This window comes from Euwallacea fornicatus, chromosome 12 (assembly GCF_040115645.1).
Source record: "Euwallacea fornicatus isolate EFF26 chromosome 12, ASM4011564v1, whole genome shotgun sequence".
In the NCBI taxonomy this organism is placed as follows: Eukaryota; Metazoa; Arthropoda; class Insecta; order Coleoptera; family Curculionidae; genus Euwallacea; species Euwallacea fornicatus.
The window spans coordinates 2,203,269-2,216,104 of NC_089552.1; the positions used below are offsets into that span (position 1 = coordinate 2,203,269).

Here is a 12,836-nt window from a genome sequence, read left to right on the forward strand (position 1 = left end):
ATGTGATATATGTTTTTTTTTTCATTCTGATTAGGAGACCCTCTATCTAATACTTTATATTGCGTAAATACTGAATATTAAAAAAATAACAAAACTTAGCTTGCAAAGTTTTCAAAATGGTGAATTTCTTTTTGATTTTATATGTAACATGCGTAAAACTACATCTAAAATTCTTAGCTTCATCTCGCTGGTTCTTACAGCTAGTACCTGGATTCGTATCAAAAGGATTCGCTTCCGATACTCTAATTAAAGAAGAAAGTAAGTACTAGAATATCTTCGATTCAGGGAACAAGAAAAATGTATTACATTTAGGTCCAAAAAAAATTGCAACATCATCCGACAATTCAACCAGTGAGAGCATTCAAGAATTTTTGGAAACGAAGAGAGTAAGGCGTTCCCAACGCTTACAAAATAAACGGAGCCGTAAATTAAAAGATGCCACCAATACGATTCATAATGAAAGTAAAACAAACTTGAAAAGTTTTCAACAAGAAAATAAGTCTAAAAGCATTTTTATGGGCATTAATGCCGCGTTTGCCAAACTTGAGTCAGAATCACAAATTACACCGATTATTGGCAACAATTATTGCGGAAATTTGGAACTTACACAAGGGCAGAATGTAGACAAAAGCTACATTTTCAAAGAGGCCTCACAACCTATGTTACTTTCGTCGGAGTCTCTTCGCTTGAACGTAGCGCGAGATCCCTCTGAACCAAACAAAAATAGCAAACTTTTAGATTTTTTCAACTTCCTTAAGCACAACGCGCCAAATAAAGGCAAGCCCAGAACTAACGAAAAATCCAATCGGTTTTTTTGCTCAGATTTCTCCAACAAAATCTGTGTGATCTTAAAAAGGGATGTAGTAGGAGCATGCCGAAAACAAATCTATGAGAAAATTAAAAGCACCAATTTGGTTATGGCAGGAAAAATCTCGAATACGAAGAAAGATATAGGGAATAGCGATGTAGAAGACTACGAAAATCTGGTAGAAAACCTACTTCCCATACCTCGTGGAAGTTGGGTATATGCCACACCGCGCAACAGAAGAATGGTTATTGAACAGCCGCAAAAAAAAGATCGCTACCCATTAGAGCCCGGTGTTATATTTGAAACCGGAAACTCTCGCAACTTATATGAAGTAAAAGATAAACGAAAAACTGTAGAGTGTTTGGACGAAAATGTCCAGGATGCCTTAGAAGAGACTAGCACTTACTTCAGAAAACTGGCTGCCGTAAGAAAGATCCCTCGATGTGATACTTCCACTACTGAATGTTGTGAAAGGCAAAAGTCGTGCGATGATTTTAAATTCGGAAAGGTAATTTTGAAGATTTATCACAAACTACTAAAGCATAAATTTTATTTTTTAGAATTCAAAATTGAGCCAACTACCTGAATTCATGACAAGTCACATTTCAGCTCCATTCAAACAAAAACTTGATGTTGCAGATACCTATATTACATTTATTGAAGACGACGGTGGCTTTAAAATATGTCGACCCCAATCGAATGATCAAGAGCAAAATATTTTTAATAACGGTAAGCTTTTCGATTTTGCCAGCCAGAAACCAAATTTGTTCAATTTCGGGGAATCTACTAATGTGAAAATTGGATTAAATTCTTAAAGCCGTTATGGAAAAGTAAAATTAGGTTACTTTTTTCCTGTTAAGACTTAGTTTACGTTACTACTCACGATTTCTGAAATTATGGGCGAAAAAAAATCTAAAAAATACGTAAACGTTATTTATTCTCTTCAATAATTGATGTAATATTCTAATACCTAAAATACTTTTTAGTATATCAACATCTTTAAACTACCGGCTTGTCATATCAATAATCAAAAATATTTTTACAAAGACAATAAATACTTACAATAATCAAATACTTTTCAATACAAAAAAAAACAATCCCCCGACAAGACTGAGGCGCCAATTTCAATGTTATTTGCTCGCTTATTCGGCAACTCGTTTTGATTGTAAAAGCACGTAAGACAACTAAAAATTAGCACAGCCGGAAAATAGGAATAACCTCAAACTAAAGATCATTCTCTGTTTGTATAAAATAAGATTAAAGCAAACTCCAGTCTAACCTGCCTTGGAACTTGCCTCATGGAGTGCACTGCTTTCACAGTCAAAACGACTTCATGTATAAGACAAATAAGCTTGAGAATCTACAAAAACAATCGAAAGAATTTTTGAAGTGGTAAAAACAAACATCTAAACAAGACCAAAAAATAAGTTCAATTCTAAGGAACTACACCCTATTTTACAAATACTCCCAACAGTATGGCAGAAATAAAGTATAAAAGCGTCAATGTAAGGCTTAAAACTAACTTTGTACATGTAAAACTTTATAAAAGTGCGATCTGCATTAGCCAAAACAGCACCAACACAACCGTAGGTCAAAAGGTGCTAGGTTTTGCATAAAACATTATTGAGATGTCACAGTATTGCAACATAAAAAAATAATTAAAGATATGATAGAAACCGTAGAAATATAAGCCATAAGAGTACTCAATTTTTTGTCAAATTTAAGTCGCGAAATATTATGAATTCGATTTTTGAGCGTTAAAGCACTCTAGAGTACTACTTCATGAACGCTCCTTCAAAATGCATGTTTCTCATGGCTTGAGGTTTTGGGCAAGATAGTGACACTTGCATTTAAAACAATGTTCTCACATTTCTCTCTAGATATACATAGAATATACCAGAAGTCAAAATAAGTCATTGACCAGCAGAAGAAAATCGCATTAAACTTGCTGCATCCCCTAAGACGTTTTATGTGATTTTTCACTAGGTATACTTACTTCAATGTTGATACAAATTACTATTTACTTCCAAGAAGAAACTGACTCGCAAAATCTGCTCATCTACTATTTAATACAAAAATAGATTTCAGTGACTCTTGCTTTGCAGGAACAAAGAGTGAAGCACGCGTGGAATCGGGATTCAGATATTTAATACTTTGCGGTTAATATTAGCGTACTAAGATACACATACACATTGCTTTTACACACTAATGTAAAACTTATAATTCCAAATCGCGTATCTCCGTGAATCAAGTTCAGACTATAACTTTTCAGATGAAAGAATCATATGATCAACTTAATAATGCCCTTTTCTATTTTGCATTGAATTGGGATAATTTTGCATTTAGTGGTGGCTGAAAGCTACAACAATCTAACAACGAGAGGACCACATTTTAACTTTTTTTTGTTAACATCAATTGCGAATACTGAAAGAGGATTTTTGTATTGTGCTATGTATTTTTATGAAAACAATTTTTTATGAATCAATCTTGTATGCGCATTTCTACAGGCAAAAACTGCCAAACAATTCGATAAATCTGCCTTAAACTGTTCACTAACTTTACTATTCACATCACGCCTGAAATCTCTATTACACATATACTGAGGATTTCAAATCAAAATAAATTGACTGAGCTTTGATATGCTCCTGCTCGGACATCGCACCTAAATACAAAATCGACATACTCCTAAAAAATAGCATTTTCCCGTCTAACATGCATTAAACCTAAACATAACAAATTGTCGATCACACTTAATCTCTACTTGTAACATTTGCACATACTTCTCTCCTAATAATTTTGCTATTATTTACAATATTGCTGCGTCGTTGACGCTCCTACCCGTTATTAGCGGACTTAGGGTTCCTGGGACACGCTGTCCCCGTTCCATTTCGTAATGGGTATCCTTCGGAATGCCTGGAAGGTAAAAAGGGTAACAAATCAATTGCAAGAGCCTCGCGTAAGATTAAAATGACTGTATCTTTGCTTATTTCGTTTTAGCGTTATCCGAAAATACGCAACTAAAAATGCGTAATTAATAATTCAAACTTTTTAGATTTCCCGGTGCAAAAAGGAAACATTAAATGAACAGAATATGCATTTTTTGTGGAAAATAATTTAAATTTGAAATTATATTACTTATTTCATATTCATTGTATCTACTTCTGCAATAACTTAAAGGAAACACTTTATGTATCTACTGCACACAATCAAAATTGATATTTAACAGTATAATCTTATAATTAATAATGTTGCCCGATAACCCAATAGGTTACGGTTAAAATGCGGAATTTTGGTATTGATATTGTATGAAATTACACAATTTTTAAACCAAATTTCGAAATAACACGGCTTGAATAATAAAAACTAAATATTACTAAAATTACCAGCCTGTAAAATTTTCCTTCATAATTTCCCAATTGGTCCTTAAGGATGATTCATTTAAATAATTGATATTCACAGACTTATATTAACCCATATCGGACAAAAAAATATCAGAAAAATCATATTAAATACGTAAATTCGCATATAACTGTGCAGTACTTGAAACAAGAAACGGAACGACACCATCGATTTTCCTCCGGAGAATTCCAGGTTTTACGAGTTCATCTGATATTCTATAAATGACTGGGTAAATTTCTAGATAATAAAGCACACTGCTTCTATCAGTTTTCCTTTTGTACCTGGTCCTCGTTACAATTATCGATTATCAAAATTTATTTGAACGAGGTGATTATGACCTTGTTTCTCCAGAAAATTTAAAGCTGCAAATTCGAGGTCACCATTGCCATAAAAAACCGAATCTGCTCAACTTTTATATTATTCTTGCATAGTTGTTTCAGGCAAAGTCCATAATTTTGCGACAGATATGCCAATATATGTGGAGATTTAACGATGTTTGATCAAAATTCTTACGTTGCTATAATAAATTTTCTGCTCCCTATAAACCAACCCCTTCAGTTTTGTGTAGGTATAAACTGGGAATTGGAATTTTATGAGGTTGAAAACGAAAATTTTAAAACCAATTCAAATAAATCAACTGGAATTTTAATAACGAAAAACAAAAATATACACATGTGTACACCGCACTTCATAAGAACCAAAAATGTTATTAAATATCACACTTACTGCTTTCTACAACTGCCTTAGATGGTATAAAGGACGCCACGAAGATGGCGCAAATGACCAGAAAAGCGCCAAAAACAAAGGGCGGCCCTGGGACGAGCTAAATATTATAATTAATTGTTAAAATCCTTAACACTATATTATTCTTCAAAACTACTTACTTGAGTATAAGACTCAAAGACCTGAGTCGAATGGGTAGCATTGTGGCTATTTTCCCCGTCGTTTAGGTCAACATGGAACATGTAGAAAATCACCCCAAACATTGCGGGACCTAAGCCATTGCATAGGCCTCGCATACCCGTTACCATACCTGAAAATTGAGCATGTAAGGAACCCTAACTGACTTAAAATCTTAGTGTGATACCTTGAACCACTCCCTGGCGATCCGCGGTACTGTGGAGTGAAACAAAGGCCGATATCGCCGGGTACGTAATGGACCCGATAGAGGCCAGAATTCCGGCACCCCACATCATCCAAGTGGTCGTACCGAAACCGTACCATAAGAGCTGCAGCATTTCAAACAACAGTCCGATCATGATCGTATGTTTCGCTCCCAGATTTTTTATTAAAATACCTATTGCAAAGTCCATATAAGACCAGTCTTTAAAAAATTTATCATAAGCTTTACCTAAGGATAATTGAGTTATAACAGCTAAAAGCCCCACTAACCCTACGAAGACGGCCACCATTTTGGCACTCCACCCCATGACTAATTTTAGATATACGAATATGCAACTGTACTGCCCCGCTTCAGGCAGGTAGCTAAGAAATACCGCTATGCAGAGCAGCAGAATCGTTGGATCTTGACCAACATTCCTACAAATATTCACATTAATTCCACGAAAAATATTAAACGCACATTGTTTTACCTTAAAGCTGCAAAAGGGTCTGCTTGCTCCCAACTTATAGGGGACACTCGTACTTTTTCAGGTAAAGATTCGGGAACAGCGACGAGAATGAAAAATACGTCTAAAATGGCTACGGCGGTGGCAAGGGCGACCACTAGAGAGACCGACCATCTGCAGCGAGCATGAGAATACCATATATTCTTAGTACCATCTATTTAAAATCAGTACCTTTCCATTAAATAAGCTCCTAGAGCCGGAGAGATGACCATACTGGCAGCAAAAGTCCCGCTTACCAATCCATAAGCCAGAGATCGCTCTTTTTCATCCGTTACATCCGCTACATAGGCGAACACTACACTGAACGTAACAGCAAACACTCCTGTTAAATAAATAAAAAACTATTTATTACATGACAAAACAAAAGAAATTAACTTAAAAATTATTAAGATTTGATCATTCAATTGACAAAAGCAGACCAAAACTTGCCCAGTCCGATTAACATGAACTTTTGCCTATGGCTCTATGAAAATATGGGAAATTTATCTGTATGCAAATACATGATAAGACCTAGTAGTCCCTACAGTGCAACACATACATAATTTTTATGTAAATAACTATTGTTTTTGTAAATTTTTAACCTCGTTTAATAATTGAGAAGCACTGCAGCCCTTCTGGTTGGTTAATGTGGTTAAAACAATAGATTAAGGTAAGGCCCACGGCGTTACAGGTTACCATCTTTCTTAACTAAATTTCAGTAAAATGAACGTCAAGTTCAGTGTGTCATAACGTAGTGAATTCGTATTTCCTAGAAAATAGTCACTGATATGAATGATATATATGAATTTTTATCCGTTCTAAAAGAGTAGAAAACTCAGCATGGGCTTTCTATAGTTGCTGATAATTATTATCAGTTCTATGACAGTGGGAAACTCAGCGTGAGCTTTTCCGCTAACTATAAATATTAGAGATCTATTTACTGACAATTTGCGTGAGTAATGTTCCTGGTAAAGACACCTACACACTAATATGACTGATCTCAGGGACATTATGAATCCTTTGCAAATCTGCATGCAATTAATACTATATGTTAAGTTGACGCTGCAGCAAGTTATGTCAATTGAGTTGTGGATATAATATGGTTGCATAATAAGCAATAAATAAGAAAAATCTCTCTAATTTAGAATTTACAAAATTTTTGTTTTTTTTTGCAATCATGCCGTATTATTGAACGTATTAGCATTAGAATATGCTAACATTGAAGTTAATTTGTTTGGCTTTAACCATGTCTTATTAAGCAATGTTAAGGGATGTTTAGCAATTCAAATAGGATCAGGTTTATTGTAAATTCTAACCTAAGCTATTTGGACAATACATTTTATAGTCGCATTGATAAGATACCAATTACGGGCAAGTGAGCAAATAGTAGAATCGAATAGTAGTGACATCAGCTTAAAATGGCAAGTTGATAGCCACGGCCAAAAATATTGAGAAGTGTGAAATAAAATTCAGTTTACCTGATATTGAAATCATAGCAAAAAACCAGAATGTGTTGATGGTCATCAATGGAATGGGTAAACAAGTGAAAAATACTGTCACCAAGAGAAACAACTTCCTGCAATGATAAAAAAATCATTACTATTAATATTTCTAAATCGAGATATTTTGTATACCTTCCACAAACATCACTGAGGGCACCGATCAGAGGAGCGCTCAGGAAGCTGAGAATCCCCTTTATCCCCATGATAAGACCGTTCATGAGGAACGTGTGATCAGGGAACGTAGAATTCAGCACGGAGATTACGGGCATCGTGAGCAGACCCCATGCGAAGAACTCCAGGAAAATCACCACTAAAGCATGGTATAACGAGGGTCTCCCAATACCAGATGTCTAAAATTGGAAAAAACTCATTATGTTAGGAGGGTGAAGAGTTATCGATAAAATTCCTAGTGCTGGGTCCGATGTGTATGGATCTATACTGGTATTAATGGCCATTTTATCAGTTGAAACAAAGTTTAAATGGAATAACTTTTAATTAGAGGCCGTATACGCTTCATTTCCGAGAATTATTGAGAATAGCTTACCTCAATCCTAAAAAATGAATTGTCATATGTTTCACGCCTATTAATTACAATTAAACTTAAGTCGCTATCATCAGTGTCAGCTTCAATCGAAGTCCACTTATCTGAATCAACCGTCACTTTGGTGTAAGTCATGGTTTACTCAACAGGAGATTGAAAGTATAATGAGGAGTTAACATAGCGTTTTCCTTAAGAAACAGAAATATGTAACTTAACACATAGGTTAATACTGAGGCTAATACCGTGAATAACAATATACAGTAACTTTTTCGCTACTATGCACATGGAGTTTCAGTGAGTGCAAGGAAGAGGCAATTAGGCGATTGATAAATGCGATGAAAACAGGCGACTGTTATTGACTTGCAAGCAATAAGCCTTAATCCAAGGACAGATCATTTCATAAAAAGGGTTTGTTTTTCAATTGATGCGTTCTAAAAATACCATTGTCACCGTGATATTTGTAGAGGTACGACTACATTAAAATTTATCATAGAATTTGTTCTCCAACAACTCATTCAAATTTGCACTTTCTTCTATTTTCTACATTCGAATTATGGCGTACTGCTTGCAATTCAACGACGCTAACCTGTCTCTCTCACACTTATCAGCAGCCTAATTATCTTTTGTTTGCTCTCACTAAAATTCCAAGTGTATAACAGCGAAAAACGTACTGTATGTGGGCAAAACCCAAAACAAATAGCTTTGGCACAGTTTAGTGTTTGCCACTATAGGTAAGAGTAGTATACCTTATCTCAGACTATAATCCTGATACCGGAATTTGTTGAAAAACGCAAATTTTTCAATAATGACAAGCATCAATAAATTTACATTGTTATTCTACTTATACGTAACACTAAGATGATTCAAATTGGATGGTATTTCCAAACTGTCGTAAATACCTAGCTAATCTACAAACGGCAGTGAAAGATTTTCCTGTATCTGCATTAAAATTAATTCTAAAATTTTCAATTTCCAGTTTACAGATATTTCCTGAAGGTTCAATGTGTTGTGTCAAAATAAGGAAGTACTCGTGAAGAGTTGCATTACGGGTGCTTCATCACCACTATGACTATGGTGGCTGTTAAATCTCAAATTGATGTAGCCATAGCATTTCCGATACAGTCACAGAAGCAGGACAATAGAAAAAATGACCATTTTTACTTACGGGGGGGAAACTGAGATAGCATTTTTTGAACCTCCTAAAATTGAGCACATATCTCTTGAAACAATAATACGCGATTAACCAACACATATTATCATCATCATTGCTTGTAGTGTAAGGCTGCAGAATTATTTCACCGTCATAAAAAAAAACACTTATTTTTCCTTACAAGTTTCTGTCCAATCAGTGTCACAGGAGAGTTAATAATGACGACTTTATTAAAAATTGCTTCATAATCGTGGTATCACATATCTAAGCGGTTTATTCTTTGTGCATGAAAAATCGCTGTGTTGAAAAATGTTATCACTAACAAAATTTGATTTCATAGAGTCTATTCGGAATTGTCTCACCACACTGAAATCAAATCGGAGACTAAAACTATAACTCTTATAAAGCTCTTTTTTGTCAAAGTCCTATAATCACATTTATCTTACTCTGTGATAAAAGCACGATAAAATATTGATATCAAAACTGTACACATCATGCTCATTTAAATACCTCACAGCAGACATAAATTCCTATAGACACCAGCACAAAGATAATAATTTGCATTGTTAGTCATAGACACTTTGTACTGAATTGAAGTATTATAGTTTGGATATTTTACGCTTTCCGAACAAAATACCGAAATACACTGTAGTGTATTCTATTCTCGATCTTATTTATGGAGACCCACAGCAGAAAACTTAAACGTGTCTACAAAAAGAAAGAAGACATTTCAAATCAATAAATAACCTTATTGACTTGTTACAGCAAACTAAAATGAACGCTACTTAATTTGTTCTGGATAAATTCACAGAAATTGTTGAATAATTAAAATAAAGCTCCCACTTTGTAGTTTATAAGTAAAGTTTCACTTTCAGTGGAGGTTTGTTAAGGTACCTACCGAATTCTCATACAGAGTACCTACCACTGAGTTTCAGTAAACATATGTGTCTTTATGCATGTTAGAACGAGGCATTACGGTTCAAATATACGGCATGTAACAAAGTTTACTAATCACCTCATATCGTATTTATTAAATATATTGAATTACCTTCGAAGGATTAATCTCGATTGCTCCATTATTGTAATCAATTATTTGTTTATTAAATATTTGGATGAAACATCAAGAGTGATTGTTAAAAAAAACTGACGTAGCCGTTAAAATATCACAGGCATGATAGGTATTTCGGAAACAGCGTAAGATTATATCGATCAAATGAGGAACTTTTACAAAGTTTATTTAGCCAAAACGCAGAACTATCGAGTTTTATTAAATTTGGTAAACAATGCGACAAATTAGCCGTTTTTGGGAGAACGACGATTTTATTTTTTTTAATATTTGATTAGTTTCAGAAAGGAAACATTTTTTGAGGAAGATGTGTTGGTACATTGATATGCCAATGATGCCCATTGGAATTTTTACATTACGAAAGCTATTTCGGCAAAGTTTACTTGATTCCTCCAAATTTTGCTTGAATATTTTCATTTTATTTCACGCTTAAAAAGTGTACAAATGAAAACTAAAAATTTTTTGGGAAAATTAAGCTTCATTAAAAACATACTTATTGAAAATGTTAAATAATATTCATTACTATCTATAGACTTTTACCGTTTATGGAGTAGATAATAAACGTTCTTACAATAAAAGCTTAGAGATTTTGATTCAAAGAATTATCAAGCCATTTTCGAACATTTTTATCTTTAGAGAGCCACTGATTAGCTAAACGCGACTGCGTTGATCTAAATAAGTAGAAGTCAGAAGGAGCTACATCTGGAGAATATGTCGCATGCTGAAGAATTTATTAGACTAAGAATTAACGAATGAATTCCTGAATCGGTTTTGTTGTATGTGGTTGAGCATTGTAACCCAGAACTACCACTTTCTGACTTCTGTGGCCCGTAAATGGTCTTTTTACCTCTAGAGCTTCACTTAATTTGAGCTTTTGGGCCTGATAACGTTTAGCTGTAACAGTTTGACTGTGTTCCAGAAAAGCTCATAGTAAATGACTCTCTTCCAGTCTCACCAAACAGAACAAAGCTTTCTTGGTAATCCATAATTTTCTGCATTTAGGATTGTTACACAGTATCCCCTTTTCATATCTCATAGTAATTTTGTATCAAAAATTATTTCTTTGATGCATAACAAGTTCATGTGAATGTTAACTCTTAGATTTGTGTTGTTTTGGGCTTGCTATCTACCTCCATCAAATTTTCATATCTCAGGTATAGTGCACTAATAATTAAAATACTCAAATCTGTAGTAAATTATCTAGTGGCCTTTTCTTGTTTTAAACAACACACCTCTTTTGCATTAATATCTAATTATTATTTATTGATCTTGTGGTCCATGAATTTCCAATGCCAAATACTCAGACTAGATAATAAAATATTATAGGAGAACTTATTGCAAAACATAAATGTATTGGGGTCAGTTTTACTCCTGTTAACTCATAGGTGTTACTCAAGGAGATAATATAAGAAAAAGGGAGAAAAACTTGAATATGGTAATTTATTATATAAAACTCAGTTGGTATGAGTTAAAACACAATTGTGAAGTATTTACACTCAATAATTTCAAAATTTTTCAATACATCCTTTGATTTCAGTTAAGAGAAACTTGAAAAATAAGACCTTGATTTCTTGAGTGATAAATTTGTATGACCCAAATATTGAAAATTAGAAAGCTATAAATTTTTCCCCAGATCTTGCATGCTACTAGCAACCAGATTTAATGTGTTGAACTAGCTTATTATGAGTATGGTATCCAACAGTATACTGGGGCAAGTAGAGTGTTCTAAATAAGCTCCCTTTCAGTTCCATAAAGCAATGTAGTAAAAGCATTTGTATAAGTAGATTCCTACAATGCTCTTCAATCTTTCAGCAAGGGGACATATGAGTAACATTTTGTTTGTGTTTGAGATTTTGGATTCCATCATAAATTTGTATCAAACTTGAAAATTATAACAATCAAGTAGTATCAGCTTAAACATCATATTATCACTAAGATTAAAACTTTGGTTTAATGTTTATGTTAATATGATTATAGTGTGAATGACTCTCAATAAAATTATAATTGGTATGATATGACAATCTCTCGAATCATGTATCAAGTTATGTATCATGCTTTGACTAAGGCTGTTGTTACTTCAGCATCCAAGTTTTTCTCATGAATGTTAAATGTGTAGAGTTCTTAAAAATTATTTACATGGGGTTTTTGCACCACTATCTCCCAATTTACTAACAATATCTATTCAAATAGACCGCCCTTAAAACAAGCAACACTTCAACCAAATGACTTCAATGAAATTGAAGAAAGGTCGTCATTAAAAAAATGCACGAATTGATTGATAGACGATATCGCAGTTAACATAATTGCCGTACAAATTTTTCAATGGAATATACACCTTTTCATTTGTAATGAAAGCCTGAACATGACAACTTACGGTAACGACCCCATCTTTGACGATGGATTTCCTGGAACGGATTATCATCCCAACGACCCTCTTGGACCGTTTGGCTTTCATTCTTGCCAACGTTCGTCTTTCACCTCAGACAAGAGTACACAAGATATTTTTAATTAGAAACACAGCATTTTTGTATTTTGGATTTTAGTTTGGGTTACCAATACGAACGAACACAAATGCATCATTCGACTCTTCCGACTTTTGTCCTCCTTCACCATAACCGTTTGACATTTATGTCTACTGACGTCTGACGTTTTAATTAAGATAATAGAGGTATTACGCTCTGGGAGTCACTTCTTTTCTGATGAGACTTAACTTTGACCTCTTTTTGTGTCATAATTTTTTAAAAATAAATTATGATGAGATGC

At 34.0% G+C, this 12,836-nt stretch overlaps 2 protein-coding genes across 10 annotated transcripts in view; one reads left to right on the forward strand and one right to left on the reverse strand.

Moving 5' to 3' along the window:
• Window positions 1–1,880, forward strand: part of LOC136342414 (uncharacterized) — an 8,058-nt gene extending 6,178 nt beyond the window's left edge. For 6 of the 7 annotated variants that reach the window (XM_066288190.1, XM_066288194.1, XM_066288191.1 and 3 more), the window contains 3 exons: window positions 201–258; window positions 313–1,316; window positions 1,369–1,880. In XM_066288190.1, coding sequence (XP_066144287.1) covers window positions 201–258; window positions 313–1,316; window positions 1,369–1,623 — 1,317 coding nt within the window. In that variant the 3' untranslated portion in view covers window positions 1,624–1,880. The remainder of the gene's footprint in view (window positions 1–200; window positions 259–312; window positions 1,317–1,368) is intronic. The other variant, XM_066288195.1, reaches the window with a different exon arrangement.
• On the reverse strand, window positions 1,727–12,693 carry LOC136342413 (hippocampus abundant transcript 1 protein-like). Of its 3 annotated transcripts, none has more exons than XM_066288187.1 (10): window positions 12,448–12,693; window positions 7,449–7,666; window positions 7,293–7,390; window positions 6,007–6,157; window positions 5,800–5,949; window positions 5,559–5,746; window positions 5,295–5,504; window positions 5,092–5,240; window positions 4,934–5,030; window positions 1,727–3,721 (listed from the first exon to the last, which is right to left on the reverse strand). In XM_066288187.1, exons 1-10 carry the CDS (start codon window positions 12,526–12,528, stop codon window positions 3,615–3,617), a joined length of 1,449 nt encoding a protein of 482 aa, XP_066144284.1. In that variant the 5' UTR covers window positions 12,529–12,693; the 3' UTR covers window positions 1,727–3,614. The 3 variants fall into 3 exon arrangements, with proteins under 3 accessions (XP_066144284.1, XP_066144283.1, XP_066144282.1); XM_066288186.1 differs by lacking the exon at window positions 12,448–12,693 and adding an exon at window positions 9,023–9,532; XM_066288185.1 differs by lacking the exon at window positions 12,448–12,693 and adding an exon at window positions 7,861–8,998.
• Between the last annotated feature and the right edge of the window lie 143 nt (window positions 12,694–12,836).

Excerpts from the sequence above, each read along its gene's own strand:
- LOC136342413 (XM_066288185.1), bottom strand. The coding sequence starts at position 7,992 with ATGACTTACACCAAAGTGACGGTTGATTCAGATAAGTGGACTTCGATT. Across the intron at positions 5,950-6,006 it reads GGAGCTTATTTAATGGAAAG|ATGGTCGGTCTCTCTAGTGG; the intron begins GTACTGATTTTA and ends TGCTCGCTGCAG. Across the intron at positions 5,241-5,294 it reads TCGCCAGGGAGTGGTTCAAG|GTATGGTAACGGGTATGCGA; the intron begins GTATCACACTAA and ends CTCAATTTTCAG.